The sequence below is a fragment of the Alexandromys fortis genome, unplaced genomic scaffold (genome assembly GCF_014885135.2).
Source record: "Alexandromys fortis isolate MF-2015 unplaced genomic scaffold, M_Fortis_MF-2015_v1.1 scaffold_14, whole genome shotgun sequence".
NCBI lineage: Eukaryota > Metazoa > Chordata > Mammalia > Rodentia > Cricetidae > Alexandromys > Alexandromys fortis.
The window spans coordinates 17,317,438-17,339,602 of NW_026067910.1; the positions used below are offsets into that span (position 1 = coordinate 17,317,438).

Here is a 22,165-nt window from a genome sequence, read left to right on the forward strand (position 1 = left end):
CATCTCATCTTGCTGCCATTTAGCGTGTACCACAGTGTTTTCTAATGTGAGTTCTGGGGATCTGAGCTGAAGTTCTCGTGGTCACAGGGCGACCCTGTACAAACCAATCCATCACCCCCCAACGCTAGTTCACCCAGCTGATAGTCTTTCTGAGGGATTTTGAAAATTAGCAAAAAGTTCTCCTTCAAAGCCTTCTATTTCCTTGTAGGTGATCAGGACTCAGTACAGGTATTATCATCAGGGGCGGTTGCTGTCTTCCTGCTCTTCCCTTGGCATCTCCGTGGGCTCTCTGTGTACATCCCGGGGTTCATGCAGAGACTCACCCTGTAGTTATTACAGCAGCCCTCCCTGGCTGGAACCCCTCTTATCTCTCTTTTCCCACTACCTTCTCACCACTTTCTGTTGCCTTTCTACTTGCTCTCTGCAAAGCAGGTTTTACAAGTACCGTTGGGGGCACAGAGGAACATTTAATGTTTCCTTAGCGTAAATATCACAGAAAGGTCGGCGGTGGCTTCATTCGTGGTAGTTGTTCAGAAATTAGGTCTTCATTATGTTTATGTGCTTTCAAGTTGTTAAATTTTTTTGTTTGTTTGTAAAAGATTTTGGCAAAACTAAGTTACCAACCTTCTGTTTGGGATACTCTACAAACTCTTCCACATTCTCTTTGAAATGAAATCTACTCCTTCATGAAATCTCAAGAGTCCTTGGGCTTCTCGTCCAGCCTCTGAACCACTGAATAATTCCAGAGGATTCCTAATGCAGTCTTGGCACAGTTATCTTTCTGCCCTGCGCTGCTTACAACACCTGTGGTCCTCCAGGTGGGAGGAGCCTGGACATACAGAATACATTGTTTTCCTTTCTTCTGGATGGCCAACCATTAGGCAGAGCATTTCAACTTGAACACTGTAACAAAAAGAAGTTTTTATGTCCCTGGCAAGTAGATATTTCTATCTGTTTTGTAGACAAAGCAGCGAAGGCTGAGGAAGGCACAGATGCCCTGCCTAAGGTGGCACCAAGAGATTTGTGAGACTGACATTTAATCCCAAGGGTTGTGGCTCCTGAGCCTTTGCTGACCACACTTACTATACACTTTCCTTTCTATTGTGTAAAATAAAGAAAGATATTGGGTACTGTCCTGGAAAATGAAAGAGTGTTTCTTATCCAGATGGCCCGAATTTTCTTACTTTTAAAGTGGAGATAATAGTCCTTACCAGTGTGAAAAGAAAGTTATAGGGTTCAAGCTAGCTTGTGTTGGTGACATCTTTAACCAGAGTCCCATTTGCCTCCCTATGTCGGTGTCTCTCTAACTTTGTCTGTTAGGTTCTTTGACTGTGTATGAGGGCCCTGTGTACGTGGTACTTTGGAGAACGGAAAATGTCCCAATAAAGGCCATATAGGAAGTATGGAAAGTCTCTGAGACCTTTAGGAAGGCCTTATAATGAAGGGACCAAATCTTTCTCAGGATCACTTTCTCAAGACTGGACTTACAGGATTTTAGGTCTGGGGGCCATTCCCAGGATTAGACACCAGAGACCTCAGCACAGGGATGCCAACTAGCAGCTAGATCTGAAGCTAGCATCCAAGTAGCGGAGTCTAATCTGAAGATAAGTGAGCTGTGTCCTATAAAACTATGTTTTATAGTGAGGAGTCCAGGGACTCCATGTTCTGTGATAAGGAGCCTAAGGCTGAGGGCTGAGTGTTCGTGGAGAACATTGAGAGAGCACCCTACACATGGCTGAGAGACTCGGCCTTGCTTCTCCCAAAGGCTGCTAAGAATTTCACTTGTTTAAATCACAAAATCTTTTATCATGAGTAAATGGCTTCCAAAACCACATCTGGAGGGAGCAGTCTTTGGGACTTATTACCTGGCCTGAAGTCTCGTCTTGTTTAAGTACAGTCTGCCCAGGGCAGTGGTACTATGGGGAGTCGTGGGTGATGAGATACGTAGACGCCAGATTTCCCATCCTCCCTTGACATAGTCTTCTTTGTTATGACAAGAGAATTGCTTTGGGAAGAGACCAGTAGTCTTTCTAGAGTGTGAACAGTGAAAGAGCCACTTTAAGACAGTTTTGATATGAAAATTTCATATATGAGTACTTTGTTTACATTATTCCCCCATCTCCTTTCTAACTCCTCTCATGTTCTCCCACTCCCTTCAAATTCATGACCTTTTTAAAAAAAAGTATTGTTGTTATACACACATAATATGTGTGTGTGTATATATATATACACACACACATATATAAATATACAAGCATCTATATAAATATACACACATATGAATATAATCTGCTGAGTCCATTTAATGTTGTTTTTATGTGTATGCTTTTAGCGCTGCCTTCTTGGTATTGGTATTGGATAACCAATTAGGAAACTCATCCCTGGGGAAGGCCGATTCTCCCTCCCTGAGTGTCATTAATTGCCTGTAGTTCCTACTCTAGGGTAGAGCCTTGTGAGATTTCCCCTACCAGTTTTCGTTCTCTTTTTTGTGAGTGGGTCTTACTACGTAGCCCTATCTATTCTAGAACTTTTGTCAACCAGGCTGGCCTTGAACTCACGAAGATTCAGCTGTCTCTGCTTTCCCTGTGCTGGGATTAAATGCGCACACCCCCACATCCAGCAAGAATGCTGATTTCTAGGAAACAAAAGGCCTTCTTTGGCTAATGATCTTAAAGAAGCACTGGGCTCCTGCCTCTGAGTGTGGCTTTCTTTCATTGTCCAGTGACTCTTTGACACAGTTGTCATGTTGTCTGGTTCGTGGTAATGATTTTAGTGCTTCCCGTTCTGTATATAAGATATTAAGGTATGTTGTCTTCTTAACCAAAGCTTAGAAAGGTAAGTCTATCAACATCAAGCAGTAATATCTCAGACCTCTCGTGTGAATCACACATCTTTAATCATGTTCTCTGAATGTTAATGTGATTCTTCTTTGATGTGATGCTTGCCCCATTGTATAACCACTCTGGGCGCACAACCTTCGCATCTCTGGACCTTAATTTTGAAATTGCATCTGTCAAATGAAAAGCTTGAAAGTGCAGCTTCAAAGAAAGCAAGTATAAAATGATTGTGGCTCTTTAACTGATCTTTTGTTTGTTTCCTTGTTTTGTGCTAGGCAAGCAGTATACTGTTGGACTACACCCCAGCCCTTATTTATGGTTTTTGTTTGTTTGTTTCGTTATAAAAGCTCTGTTGGTGGTATGTGTGTGTTCACATCTGTGTGCTCACGTGTGCAGGTCACCTGTATGTGGAGGCGAAAGGTTGAAGTCAAATGTCTTTCTTGATCATTCTCAACCTCCTATCTTGAGACAAGGTCTCTGACTTAAACTCTGACTTGACTCTGCAATTCTGTCTAGCCAGCTTGCTCTGGGCTTTCCCTGTCTCCTGTGCTGAGTGTTAGGATCAAAGGTGAAGCATCCGGCCTGCCTGGCATCGAAGTGGATGTTGTGGATCTGATGTCTGAGTCTCACTCTTGTGTGACAAGGTTTCTTCCACTGAGCTGTGTCCCCAGCCGCTGTCTTTTTGCTCCTGATGAGCACTGACTTGCCATCCCTGTCAATATCAATTTTGGAGAAAACGCTTTGAACAGCGTTTGTGTGGCCAGGCTGCACACACAATGCTGTAGCCAGGTCATCCTTGTTTGCTCCCTTCATCTGCTGGCCCAGACTTCCGGTGAGAGTTGGGCCACTCTTTTGCGAAGTGCTGAGCCACTGAGGTTGTTCTGTTTGTCGTCAGAGGACTGTTATCTTCTCTCCATCTAGTCTCTTCCCTTCACAGTGCTCCAGGCACCTACAGAGGAGCTGCTATTCTCCCCAAGCCTCTCTTTTATCTGCTCATGGCAGAAAGAGCAAACAAGTGGTATGAAAAAAGACTCATGAAGAGGAAGAGCACATACGCCCGCCCTGCGTATGTTCAGTCAATGTGAGATGAGTAGGTTTAGGTCCCAAGCCACCTTCAATCCTCAAATTAAAAAAATAAAAATACGAAATAAATGAAACTGTAGCACCTAAGTTCTGTAAAATCGCTGAAGTAGAACTTAACCCCCCCCCCCCAGACCCTAGCTGCTCGTCTCACTCGTTGCATGATCTGTAGGGTGCTGAGCACTAACTGAAGTCAGTTTGCACATCTTTTTTACTGATTTCCTTTTGGAACATTAGTCGTTGTGCTCACACAGTGTGTCTGAGTCATTGCGTTTGACATTTCAGACTTCAGTGTATCCGAAACGTCTCTCTTGTGGCCAGGGCCTAGGACTTTCATAACCGTCTCCATGTTCCCTTTAGTCCGTCTTCAACACAAGACTCGGCGAGCAGTTAATTCTGCTCGTTAAGTTTCTTAAAAAGAAACAGGTTTTTGTTTTGTTTTGTTTTGTTTTTTTTCAAAAAAAAATCCTTTTATTTTGCAGTGTTCGTAGCAGTAAGAATACGCTCTGTGACTAAGAGCATACCTGGCCCTTGGCCAGGCCTGGCGGTGTGCTCCTGCCCCTCAGCTTTATGGCAGGAATGATTCAAAGTCACATTTCTGAGGAAGGATAGACTAGTAAATGTCACCAGAGCTTCAGGTGTTGCTCAGGAATGGTGGGAACTGTAAGTGCTGGGGCTGGGGCTGCATCTGGTCGTGCGGTGAAGGAGTGAACCCTGCACTTCTTCCCTCAACCGTCTGTTGTGTGAATACACTTGTGCTGACACCTCTCAGTAAGTTACCCAAGAGCTTCCCAGGGCTCCTTTCCTCTTCGCGACTTCTAGACCGTGCTTTCTCCTGTTGATATCAGTAGCAAATATTTTCGTGGGAAGGCATGCCTTTTATAATATACTTTTAAATAAGTATGAAGCAGAATGTGCCATATTTATATCGTGATGTTTGAATGTATTGTTGTAGCGTTAGTAGATACACAGAGAAAACTCAACATGGCTTTTGTTTAGCATCATTACCTGTTTTTGGACACAGCTAGGGTTCCCAGTTTCTGACAGATCCTTCTAAAAATAGTTGATGTGCATACACAACGCATCCTTTGTGTTTCTTTTTGTTTTACTCAAAGGGTGGCACACCATTTTTGCACTTTGTTTAAAATTAAACATGTCAACCATGACGTGAATTATTTCTGAATTAGAATGGAGACCTTTTGTGTCATTTTATCCCATGGCATGGAATGGTTGTAACTCTCTACCCATGATGCACCCGTGGATTGTTTCAGGTTTTATCCGCACCGAAGTCTAATATTCTAGAAGTAGACTGTCTTGAGTTGGAGGATCAGGTCTGGATTATTAGTCCATACCAGATTAGTTTACGGTGACTAGGAGAGGCCCAGCCTCATCACATAAAACTTTTGTTTGTTGTTTTGTTTGTTTGCTTTGTCCTGGGGATTTTCTACCACTGAGTTATATCCTTAGCCCCTTAACATGGGGTTTTTGAATATAAGTTACTAACTGGTGCCAGTATTTGCCTACCTTGGAAGTGCTGTGTGTCAGTTTCAATCTCGGGACACACATTCTCCCAAAAAACAAACAAATGAGAAAATGAAAAAAAAAATCTGTCTTTATTAGCATCTAATGGAGTAGCTTTATTAACATCTTGTGGGAAAAGTTCACTAGCCTGGGACTGTCAGAGATTCGTTTACATGAGAAGGTGAGGTGGTTCATCCAATAGATAGATGATCTCAAGGGAGGGTCAAGTAGTACAGCTTTGGTTCGGAGACCAGGAAGTGGTACTAGAGAGAGACAGGAAGTTATTGTGAAGATAGTGCTACACGTCATTTAGTTTGCTGTCTCACTCTACCATAGAAGCTTAGGTCAAGAAGACTGTAATTTAAATGGATAAAGCTGAAATGGGCTATTCACAAAAGGGGCCTTTGGGACTATAATGTATGGTATTGGTGCCAGCAGTAATCATCCTTTACTTCAGCAAATGCCACCAATTTCTTGATGAGGCATCCATAGTAGTCACTGGCAAAGGCATGCTGGGCAACAATGCCTTGATTATAGTCACGGTCAACGGGTCATGTATACTTTGGGGAATCAAAAGCTACTGCCCCATCTAATATCCTTAGTGTAGAGGGAGCATTCACCACAGCTTTTATAGACTGCCAGCTTTTAGAGTTCTTCTAGACACAGACGAGTTCTACTCCCATGACATTTGTACTTGCATAGCTTTTAGGTAGGGAAAGACTAAACCACCCTGCTTACCTGCTGGTTGCCCAGCAGGAGAAAGCGTTTTATCAAAGAATACCACTCTTACTTCAAAGAGATCCAGTTCCATTGCAGTCCTAGTCCCATTTCGTTCTGGCGAGTTGTTTGTTTTTTTGTCAACTTGACACAAGTTAGAGTTATCTGAGAAGAGGAACCTCAATTAAGAAATCACCTCCAGCTGGTCAGTGCTGGCTCCTGGCTTTGATCCCAGCACTAGGGGCGGGGTGGGAGGGTGTGGGGGTGGATCTCTATTATGAGTCCAGCCTGGTCTACAAAGTGAGTTCCAGGATAGCCAAGGCTACATAGAGAAAGCTGTCTAGAAAAAAAAAAAAAAAAAGATAAAAAAAAAAATAAAACAGAAAAGGAAAAAAAAAAAAAAAGAAAGCACCTCCACCAGATTGTTTTTAGAACAATCTGTAGGGCATTTTTTTGATTAACGATTGATGTTGGAGGGTCCAGCCCACTGGAAGCAGTATCGCCCGTGGGCCTGTGGTCTGAGGTGATCTAAGAAAGCAGGCCCCGAGAAGCAAACCAGTAAGCGGCACTCTTCCATGGCTTCTGCTTCAGTTCCTGCCTTGAGTTCCTGGCCAGCTGTCCCTCAGTGATGGAGCCTGACTTGAGGGTTGTAAGATAACATAAACCCTCCCCTCCCACGTTGTTCCTGCTTACAGTGTTTTATTACTGCAATAGAAACCCTGAACAAAGTTTTAATTCATCTAATATTTTCAAAATTTCCCACATAATTCTCCCCTGGCAATCATATCCTAGTTCCTGATCTGAGGATTAAGCCTTAGTAATAGTGAGGTCCACTTCTTGTGGTTCACACTGCATACAGTTTGAAATGTCTTCTAGTTGATATTTTGTTTAAAGCAAAGGGGGAAGAACGAATATCGGCACATCTGGAAACTTTCAGTGGAAGAAAGTCTCTCACTCCAAGAAGTACAGAGTTTTTACATACCGTTTAGAAATGCATATGACGTGTATTAAAAGAGCACACTTTAAAAGTCTTCAGCCTGCTGGCATAGTGGAGCAAGCATGGAATCACAGCACATGGGAGGCTGAGGCAGGGGGATAAGATCGAGGCCAGCCACAGCTTCATTGCAGGTTATGGTTGGTGTTATTACAAAACGAGATTCTGTCTGGAGAGAAAACAAGACACCTTGAACTATTTCTTCCAAGCATATGGAAAATTGAGGATGTAGAAGGAGTCATCAAAGACCCTGTCACATCTGGACAGTTCCCAGCACAGCATCAGTTTTATTTGGTCACATGACTCCATTGATTAGTTTAAGACAGATTTCTCGAATGTCTTCTCACCTATCCATTTGCAGCTTGTACCACTAAAATATACAGAAGAACTTCCCACTAAAAGGAACATACTCCCTGGTATGGTGGGACGTACCTGTAATCCTAGGACTTAGGGAGGAGAGACATGAAGACCCTGAGTTCACAGCTAGCAAGACTGTATCTCAAGAAAAAAAATAAATAAATAAAAGATGGGCCAGAGGTGGCTCATTACCACCAAATCTGATGACCTGAGGTTAACCCTCAGAACCCACATGATGGGAGGAGGGAACTGACTCCCTGAAAGTTATTGTTGGATCTCCACACATGCACACATGCACTGTGGCATGTATGTGCCCTGAAATATACACATACATACAATGAGTGAATGAATGAATGAATGAATGAATGTAAAAAAAAGAAAACAAATATTATGTATTAGTATCTATCAACCCACCTTTAAGAAGCAGTAGTAGTGTTTCTTTGATATTATCAGATGACCAGTTGCTCTTCATCTTTCTGTCCGGTAATGTTTTTTCAATAATTTAGATTGGACTAGTTTTGTGAATTGGTGTCTTGTGGTTGGGCATCATGTTCTATAAGTGTGCTTTGATCTAAGTTCCATGTTCAGCCCATTGGTTAATATTTCTTCTTTATGGAGAGAAGCGAGTTACTACTACGCTGCACAGCAGTGATTTTCTGACGTTTTGGTCTTAAATCTCATTTATGATTAAAAACTCAAGTAGGTATTTTTTTTTCTAATAGCCTACGCATATTGATACTGGGTTAAAATAGATTGATTGCTCACTATATAATATATATAAACACAATTTTTATAAAAGAGTAATAAATTATATAAAATAGTAGTAATAAATACAAGAGAAGTTGCCATAGTTTCAACTTCTGCAAATCTGTCTAATGTCTGGTTTTACAGGAGATAGCTGGATTCTTACAGCTGCTTCTGCCTTTAGTCTATCTCCGTTTGTTTTTTGGCTGAAGTATATGAAGAAAGTCTGGATTAATGTAGATACAGGGTTGGAAAAGAGAGGAATGTTTTGCTAGCTTTTCAGTAATAGTGGAAATCTTTGATATCGCAGCAGAACTCCATGAAGCGTAGTTTATTTTAAAGGTGGGTTGGTGTACAGTGTACAGTTGAAACCTGAACACTGAGGTTGGTTTCACCCTGTATTAAAATTTATTGATCTGAGAGTTGGAACGAATTCATGCTCTGGGCTCAGTGTTGTAACATTATACCTTAGTCATTGGGAGACCATGTCTCCAAAGAACTATGTAAATCTTCCAAATCTCATCACATCTCATTAAGTACTTTAGGCTTCATTCTCATTTCTGTCACTATCTTTTCATGTTCTTGGCAACATCTTGGCTCTTGGGAACCTGTCGGGGGTCATGGTGGCTGCTTCAACTTAGTCAAACAAACTCGATCTCTTCCTGATAAAAATCACATTCACGTTTGTTGTGTTAGTAGGTCAGACATGTGATTGATAGGTTAATATAGATGACAGTGAGTAGTGGACTCAATTCCCCTTTTATTTTCCCACCATCAATGGTATCTTTTAAATCTACATTTTATTTAGTAGTTCCCTTATCTTTGGTTCCACTTTCTGAGGTTATAGTTCTCAGAGGGCTCAGTTACTTGAAGTCAACATCTCCTCAAAAATATTAAATGGAATTGTCAAGAAACAAACAATCCATCAGTTTTAAATGTTGTTCTGCCTAGTGTGAGATCTTAGGCTATCCTGCTTAGGAATGGGTCATCTTTTGGTCCAGTGAGTCCGTACTGTATATACAATATCCACCTCCTCCACTTAGGTACTTGGTGACTTGACTGTCTGAAGTTACCAGACTGATTGTCCAGATTCACAGTGCTTGTCTTCAAGTACACCTCATTTTGTTTCACACTGAAGCCCAACTGCAAGAGCATTGATGCTGATGACTTGAATATGCCGAAGAGAATTCCTCCGTTTGTTTAAATGAAAAGGTGAAAATTCTCACCTTAATAAGGAAAGAAAATCATGCCAAGTCACTGACAGTTGTTCTCAACATTTTGTAGTGTCTAATTTGGAAGTTAAACTTCCCTGTAGGAATGTGCTTAGGGGGAAAAAATGTATGAAGCTGGTGGTATAGCTCAGTAGTAGAGAGAGTGCCTCTCCAGCTCTGGTCACAGTTTCTGGCACACAGAGTCAAACAGACACATAGTAGAATAGAGCTTGGAGGGCTCCACACATGCCAGCAAGTGCTCTACCAGTGCTCAGCCCATTAGTGATACTTTCCAACCAGTTGTTTGTAGATGGATGAACCAAGAAAATAATGTCATTAAAAGAAACAAGTAGTAATGATCACTAAATCAAATTGATGTACATGTGAAGTATTTACGTTCCCTTATTCCTCTTCAAGGTTAAAAAAGTAAATCATGACTGAATCTGCATCTAGCACAAGTGGTCAAGAGTTTGATGTGTTCAGTGTTATGGACTGGAAGGATGGAGTTGGTACCTTACCAGGAAGTGACTTAAAGGTGGGTTTTTTTTTCATGTATGAATTATATGTTTGTGTGTATCTGTGTGTGAGCTTATTTTACAGTGACTACATACATAAAATAAGAACTCAAACCATTAAATATAATGTTATGGCTTTATACAGTATGTGGTCTTCTGCAGTAAATTGGTAAGATAAAGTGAAATATTGATAGATTGTCAGTTGGGTTAGGGGACTGAGGAATATTTTTAGAATGTTCTTAGTTTAAGAAAATTAATCAATAGCTCTGAGGAGGATCATCTATCTATCTGTTTTGATTCTATTATGATGCTGGCCAATATATATGGAAATGGCAGACCTAGAAGGTCTAGCATTTTGAATATTTTAGTAATAGCTTTGGAGCTTTGAGTGGGTTCTTAGTGTTTTTATATTAAATGGGGTAAAGTAATATGAAAATTTTGAATCAATAGGACTATTCGCTGCCTTTAAATTATTTATACTATGAATGTAAGTTTTTGTATAATCACTTTTTCAGCAGCAAGTTCTTTTTATAAGTCAGCCTGTGATCTTATAGAAAGGGCTCTTCATGGGGTTCAGTCTCCCCATGATATATATGTGCTAGTCCACCGTGTGTCTCCACTCTTCATGGGGTTCAGTCTGCTCACGATATATGTGCTGTTCATCACTGTCCCCATTCTTCATGGGGTTCTGTCCGCCCACTGTATAAGTGCTGCCCACCCCATGTCTCCTGCCCCCACTGAACCTACAATAGGATCACCTGCTGCTCTATGAAACGTAGTTCGGTGAGCTCACGCTGCCCCCACTTGTCATTTCTCATTTGGTTTAGCTGTGTTCCTATCTCTGGGACCTTGAACCTGTCTGTGGCCTTTTAGACTTTGTGTTTGTACTCAGTCATTTAGGTGTTTAAACTTCCTGTCCCTCTAACAGGCTGTCACTTAGTCTGTCTCTGTAATACTTGATGTTCTGTGCTGTCTCAAATAGGAAAATTGTACTCATGACTTAGGCTTCTTGAAATCTAATCCTTCTGATGGCTGCTTGACAAATATCTTAGCCAGGTCCCTGCTCTCACTTATCCTCAGGGGTACAATTTAAACATCTGCCTGCCGTTGGAAAAATGTTTGAGATTTTGGTTGGCTTAGCTTTAATTAAGTACAAAGTGCCAGTGAGTTTAAGGAAACAAAACGATTGCAGCGAGGTTTAGTGAAATCCGGAGGAATTTTTTTTTGTTATTGTTTTTGTTTTTTATGTAGTTATCAAAACGTAGCCAGAGGTTTTTAATTCTAGTGTTCTTTTGTACCATAGGAAACTATAGTCTAAAGTAATGCATAGTATACTTTAACTAAAAAAGATCACAGATGTGCTTAATGTGTTAAGTGGAAATGTTTGAGGAAGCAGGAGAGCCAGTTTCCTCATCTGAACATTACGTATTATAGGTGTATATGGAAATAGTCTATGGTACTCATAAATATGCACACATATGATGAATCCACTTAAAATTATTAAAAAGAAGAAATTTTTCAGTTTTAGTTTTATGTGATGATGAGTCATGGAATAAGTTAGTTCTGGGTCAAAATTGCTCTGCAGTAAAATAAATAAATGCAAGAGCAAATAGGAATTGAACGGCTCTGACATTCTTCAAGAGTCTAACTGTATGAGAAGTGATGGATATAGAAGGCTGAAAAAATACTATTCCTCAAGCTCTGATAATGTGAATCATATATCAGCCATGTGAACTTTGCCAGATTATTTAAAATCAGAGAGTAGAGAGGTATTTCAACACCTAAGAGCATGTACTACTTTTGTAAGGTACTCTTGTTTGGTTAGGCCTCACAAGGCCTGTAAGGCCAGTTCCAGGGGATCCAACAGTCTTCTGGGTTCCAAGGATACTTGCACTCGCAGCCTCCTGATTCCAGCCACATACACAAAATTAATAATAAAATAAGCCTTATGACTGATTACTTAAAATCTTTACATTTTGTTAGCTTTATCTGGAAAAAAATTGGGGGTTGTTAGGACCCGTAAGATCCAAACTTTAGAAAGGATAGAGAAAGAATGTAAATAATTACTTAGTGTGTGCATTTTCTGACTTGGCAATAAATTATGAAAATTGTCTTTTTCTGTTATTTCATGTGCATATTATTCTTGTGCATTTTCGCTGTATAATGGTGAAATTTATAACTTTCTTTTAGTTAGCTTTTGGTAATAAAGGAGAGTTTCCATCCCTAAGAAATCTGGATTGCTTTAAAGTTTTCTAAGCAATGGGTTTTGGAAATTAACCTATTATTTTTATTAAGATAATCAAGTAATTAAGTCATTAGGGTATTATAATCAGGGTTATTTGATATGACTTTTACACTGATGTAATTACTGGGGTAATTGCTATGTGTCCAATCTACTTCATGAGCAGTAGACTGTTTGATACCTCATTTTCACAAATAATTTGAAGAGTTCGGGAGATGACTTAGTGGAAGAGCACAGAGTTTAGAGAAAGGCCTTTCTGGGGGGAGGGGGGTGACAAAGCAGGACATAGACGTTCTCCTAGCCTCTCTGTATTGTATGTATGGTGTGTGCACCAGAATGTGTGTGCGTACAACACTCACCTCCACCTCTCTCTATCTCTCTGTGTCTTTATCCCACACACAATGTTTTATTTATAACCCCTTTAATTGAAGATTCACAGCCCATCTATTGGGTAACGGGTTCCTCTGAGATTTAGACATTTAGTCATCCTACAGAAAAATTCCTTAAGCAGGAAGTTAAACAACTCTAATAGCTTCAGGAAGTCCCTGAAACTGAACAGATTCACTAGGCCTCTCCCTGCCAGAATAAAACAACAGAATAAAGAAGAGAGTCTCTCTCCGGAGAGAAGTGTCAGGCTGCAAAGAATCGGAGCAAAACAGCTGACTGGAAGAATCAGAAACTAGCAGACGTGCCTGGAAGAGGTTTAGCTCAACAAAGGCACCTGGAAAGACACTTTCCATCCTGATGAGTTGCCTGCAGGCTGGATAGTGTGCTCCAGGTTCCTAGCTCTGTGCGCTGCCAACCATACTGGGGTAGGCTCTGGCGATACAGCTGTCTGAGTCATCTTTGCTTCTGAAAGTAACCCCAATTTAAAAAAAAAAAAATTTTTTTTTGTTCACCAAGTTGAACTTTGATAGTATCAGTACTTTGGTTTGTTGGGGGCTCCCTATCCGGGATGAGTAGATGTGTGCGTTGTAATTTCCCTAGGAAAAGTTTGGTCATACGACACCGTCTCATTGACTATATTTTGTAGTGTTTCTTACATCCCAATCTCAGTTGTTTAAGAGGTTTGAGAAAATAATTTTGTTAACACTTTGAATAATTCATAAAATTGGCTTCCTCACGTCATGCTGAGAACTTCGCCTTACCCAGGCTGCTGCTTTTAAATGGTTTGTGTGTTCACGGGCGTGTGGATTTCCGAACAGTTGGTACCTAAGCCATCCAACTGAAGTTTGTCCAGCTGGTACAGCCTGGCCTCATAGGCGGAGGTCAACTTCCTGTTGTGCGAACAGGCTTTATGTTCTGTGGATTTTGCCATCCTGAAAGAACTGCCTTTGGGACAGTCTCATGGTTGCTGGCTAATTTCATTGTCATTTTTCTGGTTAAACTTTTCAAGCAACTGCCATTGTCCGAGTTTGAGCTCCTGAAGGTTTTTGGATTTCTGGCCACCACTTTTCTCTGGTCCCACATCTCCTCCTACCTCAGTGCCTGTTTGCCCCCCTCCCCCATCTTTGGCACATTTTCCTGACTTGTCACTGGTATGTTCAGCCCTCACACACTGGGCCAATTAACTGTAATTATTTGAGATAAAGCACAAACATCTTTTTGGGTGTAGAAGTGAGAGAAATAGGAAATTAACTTCCTGAGGGGGGCACCTTACCTGCGCTGTATTTCATCCTTTCACAGCCCCTGCTGTCTGTCTTGCCAGTTGACACATGGGGAAACTGAGGCCCCTTTGCCCAAGTCAGTTATTGCAGCTCTGGGGCGGAGGAGGCAGTGGTGGTATTGAAACTGATTCTCTTAACACTAGTACAACGTTGTCTAAAGACAGTGTTCTTCGAATCAACAGACACAAGGAGAAGTGTGCACAGTTAGAGACAGAAGGTTCCTTCAGTGGCGGGGACCAGGAAGCCCTTTGAAAATCAGATGTTCTTTGAGTTGAAAATGTGCTCTTTGTAAAGACTTCTTGGAAGGTTCAGGGGAAGAGAGAGAGAGAGAGAGAGAGAGAGAGAGAGAGAGAGAGAGAGAGCAGAGCAAGCTTTCCAGAGGCAGAGCCCCTTCTGGGCAAAGTGTTCAAACGACACTAGTCTCAAAAATGTTGTGGTCATTGTCACAGTGCTTCTGCCTAGACAAGCTTCAGAAATTTTACCGTTACCTAATTTGTTCTTTGAAAATACAAATAAACTTTTAGTAGAGTGACGTCCCATGTTGACTGTGGAAAGGCAACTAAGTGGCGGTAGAAAGGTACCTGGCAGGGCTTCCCAAGCCCGAGTACCTGAGGTTCTCTACCTGAATTTCTAATGGCGTCTTAAACATTTCTTCAGAAAGAATTAGTCCTCTGAGGCAGAAGGAGTTAGTCTCCCAGAGTCCCTCAGTAAAACGCAGATGCTCCCCTGAGAGCGATAGCATCTTATCTGGCAAGAATAATTGCTCCTCATCAGAGAGCAAGACCTGCTACGGCAATGCAGAAGCCAGCTGTAAATCCAGCCCTTCTTCGCAATGCATGGCTTCGCCTTGTCTCGCTAAATGTTTGAAATAGTTTAGTGACAGAAGATCTGTGCCCTTAAAGCCCATTGGTAACTGGGATTCAGGTTTCAACATCAAAAGTAATAAAGTGGAAATCATAACCTCTAGAGTGTCTTTTAGTGATCTGTTATTAAAGAGACCCCCAAAAGAAGAAAAAAGGCTTTTGACCCTAGAAGGAAAAATAAAGAGTAGACAATTCAAGTAGCTCAGGCTAAGCCAAATAAACAAAACCTTGCCACCCTGCAGATAATCTGAAGCACCTGGATAGATTCATATGTAGTAAAAGCTGCCGTGCCAACTGTATATTTGTCTTACTTAATGCTTAATGAATTACTTTTGTAAAGTTTATGATTTCATATTTTCAGTTGGAGAATAGGACACTTGAGGAGTTTTGTGTCCTGCCAGAGTCAATCATAAAATCATTGAGGACCCAGGTGCTCAACTGGGGAAACAAAAGGCAATGCATCCATCTTTCTGGAACCCTGTCTTCGGACGTCCCGTTCCACCAGCACACTCATTCTTCCTAACATTTCTCTTCACTCGTCTTGCCATGGAAGACACACAATCCAAGTGAAGAAGCCACAGGGACATTTAACTCCTCTGTCTTTTTTCCTGTAGTCCTGGTTCCTCACGTGTGCGCATAACTTCGTTTTACACCTGGGTAGTGCATCAGTCCTCCCTCGGTCTGTGGGTCACCAGGTGACACTGCAGGTCTGTTTGTTATGTACATCGCTTATGGCAGTTTATGTTAGCCGAAGGAGAAATGGCGAAGATTAAATGTTGCATTTGTAGAGATCGGACCTTTCAACTTTAAAGGGATTTGAGTCAGACCCTTACGAGTATCCGGCCTGCACTTCTCACCCAGAGGTCTGTTCTGGTGTCCTTTCTCGGGCGATTATAATACAGGGTGGTGTCCAGTGTGTCAGCCATTGCAATCCTTTCTGCGTACTCTAAATGTCTGGTGCTATTTCTCACATCTCACGTTTGTCCAGTGAGCGTACATGAGCCTAGATAGCAAGTCATGGGAGCAGAATTACCCATCGTAAGTGAATCATCATTTGCGCCTATTAAAAATTGGAACTCAGAATTGGTTTTTGTATGGCATTCTTTAATATCATTAAATAATGATCTCAGTAACATGTTCTATCTGCTCTTGCCCAGTAGATGGTACTGTCAGCCTTATTTTGAACAGTTGCTAGTTAAGTTTTTTTTTTTTTTTTGAAGCTTAAGGTTTTTTTTCTTTCTTTTTTTACGTTGTTACTTTTAGTTCTTGTCCATAAAATTAACTTTTACCCCTTTCTAAGCTGACATGGACACTAGGTATGCCACACTCATTGCTTGTGAATTTGTACTCAGGATATATAATAGGAGAAACGTCACATTCCTGGACCTTTTCGGTTCATTCAGTCTAGAAAGTATGTAATAATTTTATGTGGTGAGTGTGGGGAAAAACATATAGCAGAGGGAAAGATCCGAAACATTTTATTGTTCTTTCAAATCTGATCTTTCCACTCTTCTTTCTCCTGCTAACACCTGCGTGTCCTGACTGTCATTCTGTCCGACGGAAACCAGGGGTGAGGGAAACATTTAGGTCCATGAGTTCTGGAGTCTGAGAAAGAGCAGGATCTCTGCCATGGTATAGTAGCAGCGATGAAGCCTTCTGCTTAAACATAAGCGGCTTAAGGCAGAGACCGCTTTATCAGCTGCTGCCGCGAGACAGAGGAAGGACTAGGGCAGAGGCTCCATGACCTTCCTCCTCAGTGATGCCATGCCCTGTCACAGGCTGGTTCAGCTCTTGCAGTTCTTTCTCTGCTGTCTCCCACTTCTTTGGGACTGAACTTCATGGAGAATTTTTTGAGGGTGGTGAGGGAAGTGTGGCGCTGGGGAGGGACTACCTCATGGTTTGTGCATTTTCATCTTGGCACAGAAGGAGGAAGGTGACAGGCCATGATAGCCTCCTCTTTGAATAGGTCACCTTTAGTGAGCCAAATCGATTTCTGGGGGTAGGGGGGGGGGAGCGGGGAAGAGACTTTTCCTTTAGTGGCTTTGCTAAGTAAACAGTAGTATTAAATAAATAAAAATGGTAGTAAAAATGTGTCTGAGAGGACAAATAGAAGTGCACAGCTCTAGTGACACCCACTCAGCTGTAGTGACACCCTGTAGCGACACCCATTCCTTTCTGCACAGCCATGGTGACACCCACTCCTTTGGACTAGCCTTCCTCAGTCCAAAATTCATAAAACAGAAGGGCTTATTGGTACTGAAAAGCCTACCCAAGAGAGACTGTTTAACTCTGCACGTGTGGTTAATTTGCTTAAAGACTGTGTGTCAGTCATGAACTGAATCATGCCCCGGGGAATTTTGTAAATGTCGCCTCCTTTCTTCCATGTTGATTGCCAGTTTAGGGTGAATGAATTCGGAGCTTTGGAGGTTATCACCGATGAAAGTGAGATGGATAGTGTCAAGAAAGCAACTGCCACCACCACTTGGATGGTCCCAACTGCTCAAGAGGGTAAGGCCGGCTCACCCGCTGCTGATGTCTTCTCGCTGAGGGATTTAAAATCAGTCTGCCCAAGCTTGTAGAAGAGGGCCAAACTTTGAAAGCCCCAGATTACTTTTGTGTCTTGTGTCCCTACGTAAATTTTTGTAATGGAGTAGACAGGAACCAACTTCTACATTTTAAAATAATTATACGCTGTCTTATTTCTAACGCCAGATCTGTAAATACCCTGAGATTCGTTGTAAATGATCAAGTAAACCCAAGTTGCTAATGGCCTACCTAGGTGATTTAGCCAAAAGGCCTGGCACTTTTGGGTTTTTGTTTTTGTTTTTGTTTTTTTTTTTTCTCATCTACTCCAATGGTTGTAACTAACACCTATATGCTGACGACTCCAAAATCTATATCTCCAGCCCCGACCTCTCCCCCGAGTTCCAGGCCCGTATTTCCACCTGCCTACTGGACATCTCCACCTGGATGTCCCACAGGTACCTCAAACTCCACATATCTGAAACGCAAATCATTTTCTTTTTCTTTCTCCCTTCCCCTAAACTTACTCTTTCCTCCGTAACCCATGTCAGCCGGCGGTAGCGCCATCTACCCGGTGCATAATCAAGATGTCTAGGAGTCATCCTGCCTTTGTTCCTCCACTTCCTGTTCCTTAAAGCTCTCGGTTTTTAGTCCCTAAATAAGTCTCAGATCTGGCCTTTCCTATTTTCCCTGCCACTGCCTTAATGTAGGCCTCTAACTCTCCCTGAAACTATTGCAGAAGTCTCCTAAATAATCACCGCTTCTAACTCACGCCTTTCCAGTTTATCCTGCACTCTGAAGTCAGTGGAACTTGTGTAGACTGCTCACCTGCTACTTGGCTAATGTCTCTCTGCCACCCCAGCGAAGCCTTCAAGGATCTGGTGGCCTGCATCCACCTGACTGCTCTGTCTACCCATTCTATTCCTTTCTCTGTGTGTTGTGCTCCAGCCCTTTGAGCAGCTCGGACCTACATGTCATTGTCCAAAATCGTCCTGTGATTTCTGCTTCCCTGCCTTTGTTCATGCTGGTTTTGTTTTGTTTTAGTCTCTTTCTGGCTCAAATGCTGTTTCTTTCTGTGTTTTGCTTTGGCCTTTAAAATCCTGTTGAAGTACTGTGTCAGAAACTCCCCCCTGCCTGACCTTACCCCTGGCTGAAAAAAATCGCTTCTTCCTCTGCTGCCCTAGAACTTGTGCTTCTATGAACTTCTATGACTGCATGCATCCCACCTGATTAGAAGGCCTGGGCTTCTTGTATGGCTTCTCTTCTAGACTGTGAGCTGTCTTGGGCAAGTGTACTGACATAATCAGTGTCCAGCATAAATTGGTGCCTAATAAATGTTTGCTGAATGACTCAGGCAGAAAGAAATGGTAGTTCCTAAATGACTTGGATAATTATGACCCAGGAGATCAGTTACATTAAAATTACATGTGTTAATTTAATCAATGAAATAAAAAGTCACTCATCAAAATGTTATAAACATGAAGTAACTTAGATGACCCTTTTAGCTGTACCAAGATTCACCTATAGATTAGAGCTTTTAGACCAATGATATTATTTGAAATTCAGTAACTAATGAAATTCTTTTCTTTCTATTTTGAACTCTGTAGGAAAAGCCGAGGTCTTGTGTGAATTTTTTTGTTTATCCTTTTTTGGATATTTGTTGTTGAGATAGGTCTCGAACTCAAAGAAATCAGACTGCCTCTGCCTCTCAAAGGGTGAGATTAAAGATTAAAGACACCACACCTGACCCTCTGTCTAGATTTTTTTTAAAAAAAAAAACAAAATAACCAGAAGTGATTTGATTGATTTTTCTGCCAAACGTAGCCCCCATCCCCAACTTTATAGTTCAATAGCTGACTCATTCAACAAACATCCTTCTTTATTGTGTCGCTAACAAAATTAGTAGAAGAGAAAGTTTACACATACTTCGAAGTGCCTGCTGACATGATTTTAATTTCTCCTCCTTTTTCATCTTCTAGTCTTTTCAGAGAAGACTGGGGTACCGTTCAGGTTGAAGGATCAATCAAAAGCAGATGGGCTTCAGTATTGTGAGAACTGTTGTCAGTACGGCAGTGGCGATGAGTGTCTTTCTGGAGGAAACTATTGCAGCCAGAACTGTGCTCGGCACGTCAAAGACAAGTAGGTTTCCTTCCCTTTCGTCTATGAAATCGGCAGAGACTTCCAGAGCGTAGTGTCTGAGAAGAAGAGGGTTAAATGTGCTGTAGGACATCTGTGTCCCTCTTGGACCTGTTTGCTCGACTTTCTCTCTGGTAACAGAGGACCCTTGACCCCTGCATTGGATTGAGTGCCTTCTCTAGAATGTCCATTCTAATAGTGCTGATCTGTCTCTGCAATCGACCACTGTTACCACTAATTTGATTGTTTCCAGTGAAGAGTGCTTAGGTGTTCCTGACCTAGGTGCACATTTGGATGGTACTCATATTTATGGCAACACTCTTATTTACTTCCACATAGGAAACCAAAGTCCCCCATAGAAATGTCCATAGTAGATAATGTAATAATCCCTTGTAGGATGACCTCAGTGGACATACAGTAAGTGACGTACAACCTCCCCATCTGGGGACTATCTAATAAACTGCCGCTTAGGAGCAAAAGGTGTGTTTCTTGAGTATAACATAGGACAAAATTAATGACATTTTTTAATTTAATCTTTAAAAATCTCTTATGTGGGTGTTTTGTCTACATGTATGTCTATGCACCATATGCGTGCCTCAGAGGCCGAAAGAGGACATCAGTTTCCCCTAGGCAGTTTCCCCTACAGGCAGTTGTGAGCCACCATGTGGATGCTGGGAATTGAACCTGGGTCCCCATGAAGAGCAGTCAGTACCCTTAGCCACTGAAGCATGTCTCCATTGACTTTTGTGTTTCTGTGGAGATTCCCTCATATCATATTTAATATAGAAACTTCTGATTGTTTTGTATTGGCAAAGTGATTCTTTGCAGATTTATAATTGGCCTTTTCTATTGGATTTGACAATCTTAAAATTGCTCTTTCCTTTGTCTCAAATTGCCTCGGAAACATATATCTCAACATAATTGATTATTTTATTATTAGGAGAGACAAGTAATTATAAGCCCATTAGAATCCATTTTACGTACATTGATATTTCCCTTTTGAAGTTAATATATAAAATAATTTCCGGTTTTTACCCCAGAAAGATCTATAAAACATGATTTTAAATGTTCCCTAAACATACTATTTGCTAATACCCGTGGATTTCTTTTAGTAATTATATGTTTCCTTTGAAGAGGAATTTTTAAAAATAATTCTGCATCAATAATCAATATGTAGGTATTTGATAGGTATTGTTTCCTTGTCACTGTTTTGGGCTTATAAACACAGCAGAGATCAGAAGGAAGAAAGAGATGGAGGTGAAGACAACGAGGACGAGGATCCCAAGTGTAGTCGGAAGAAAAAGCCAAAATTATCCCTGAAAGCTGACTCCAAGGAGGATGGAGAAGAGAGAGATGACGAAATGGTCAGTAGCCCGTATGTGCCCGTTCAGAGATGTGGGCAGTCGTCTTGGGGGGAGTCTAGTTAACAGATCTGTTCTGGAGTCAAGTGCTTGAGTTACTTAATGCTACTTTCAGGGACCACTCATGTAGGGGATTTCTTGCCACTTCGTGCTTGAGTTACTTAATGCTACTTTCAGGGACCACTCATGTAGGGGATTTCTTGCCACTTCGTGCCTCACTGTCATCATCTAAAAATGAGAATAATAAGTAACAGTGTCTCTCCTTCAATATTCAGAAGTCGGATGTTCTGGGATTTATTACTGGGATGAGAGGCAACAATCAAACCTTAAGTTTTGTGGATGGATTTCAAATTCTCTTACCAGCAAAATGCCAATACAACTTTGGTAAATTGCGGATAGATCTTATAAGCTATGTGAGTGGATAGAGAATGACATGTAACTATCAAGTGTGCCTAAGGGAGAAAACCATTCAAAATATGTTAATTGAAATGTAACTACTTTCACCCTAAAGTGGGTATTAGTAGTTTTACAGGAACAGAGACCTTGGAGGTCTTGAAACATTTTATCCAAGATGAGTTGATGAGCAGTTGTTGATCTATTAGACACTATTCAATGGACTGGGAATATGGAAATGAGTAAGAAGTAGTATGACTAAGGTCCTTTTTCATGAAGACATTGTGTTCTGGGAAAGGAGGCATGATAATAAAGCAAAAAGAACCAGTGAGATACCAGTTTATCCCAAGTACTATGCTGGCATTTAAAGTAGAAAATTCAATTAGAATTGGCTGACTGGTGAAAATTGGGTTTTGGTGGGGAGGGTGCCTCAAAAGACAGGGACACAATTGTGCACAGTGAGGAGGAATCAGCTGTGTGCATTTAGCTCTTCACATAATACAACTTCTGAGGGAGAAGACCTGAAGCGAGCATCGTTGTAGCACATTCTGTTGGAGGGCACCCACAGAGGTCCCTAAGGTGCATGGAAGATTAGGGAAGAGCAGGGTGAGGAAGCTGAGGGTAGTGTGACTTGGGCCAAGTCAAATTGATGGCTTACTAAGTATAGGGGGAAGACACTGAGAAGTTAGAGGCAAGGGGATGCTGTGGTTTGATTTGTTCTTTGCTTGACCAGTTTTCTGTGACCTATGTAAGCAGGAGTAGAGTCAGAGAAACCAGTTAGATATTCTACATCAGAGGGCCATGTAAGATACAAGTTAGTGATTTTTGTTAGCGTTAGGGTTGTGAGGATATATAAGAAACGGAAAGAGTCCGGGATTCTATGAATCGTAGATTCCTGGATTGGATAAACGCCTGGAACGTGAAGGCAAGAGTGGAGTAAAGACTCAGGTCTTTGGGTGTGCAGAGTTTCTTGTTACCTACGCATCTCGAAGTCGTTAGGTAGC

The 22,165-nt window shown here is 41.5% G+C and overlaps 1 protein-coding gene across 13 annotated transcripts in view; it reads left to right on the forward strand.

Moving 5' to 3' along the window:
* Window positions 1–22,165, forward strand: part of L3mbtl3 (L3MBTL histone methyl-lysine binding protein 3) — a 108,174-nt gene that overhangs the window by 12,557 nt on the left and 73,452 nt on the right. For 5 of the 13 annotated variants that reach the window (XM_050138060.1, XM_050138062.1, XM_050138061.1 and 2 more), the window contains 5 exons: window positions 9,879–9,996; window positions 17,145–17,256; window positions 17,655–17,729; window positions 19,251–19,410; window positions 20,636–20,771. In XM_050138060.1, the coding sequence (XP_049994017.1) occupies window positions 9,895–9,996; window positions 17,145–17,256; window positions 17,655–17,729; window positions 19,251–19,410; window positions 20,636–20,771 (585 nt within the window). In that variant the 5' untranslated portion in view covers window positions 9,879–9,894. The remainder of the gene's footprint in view (window positions 1–9,878; window positions 9,997–17,144; window positions 17,257–17,654; window positions 17,730–19,250; window positions 19,411–20,635; window positions 20,772–22,165) is intronic. The other 8 variants (XM_050138071.1, XM_050138069.1, XM_050138070.1 and 5 more) reach the window with 5 other exon arrangements.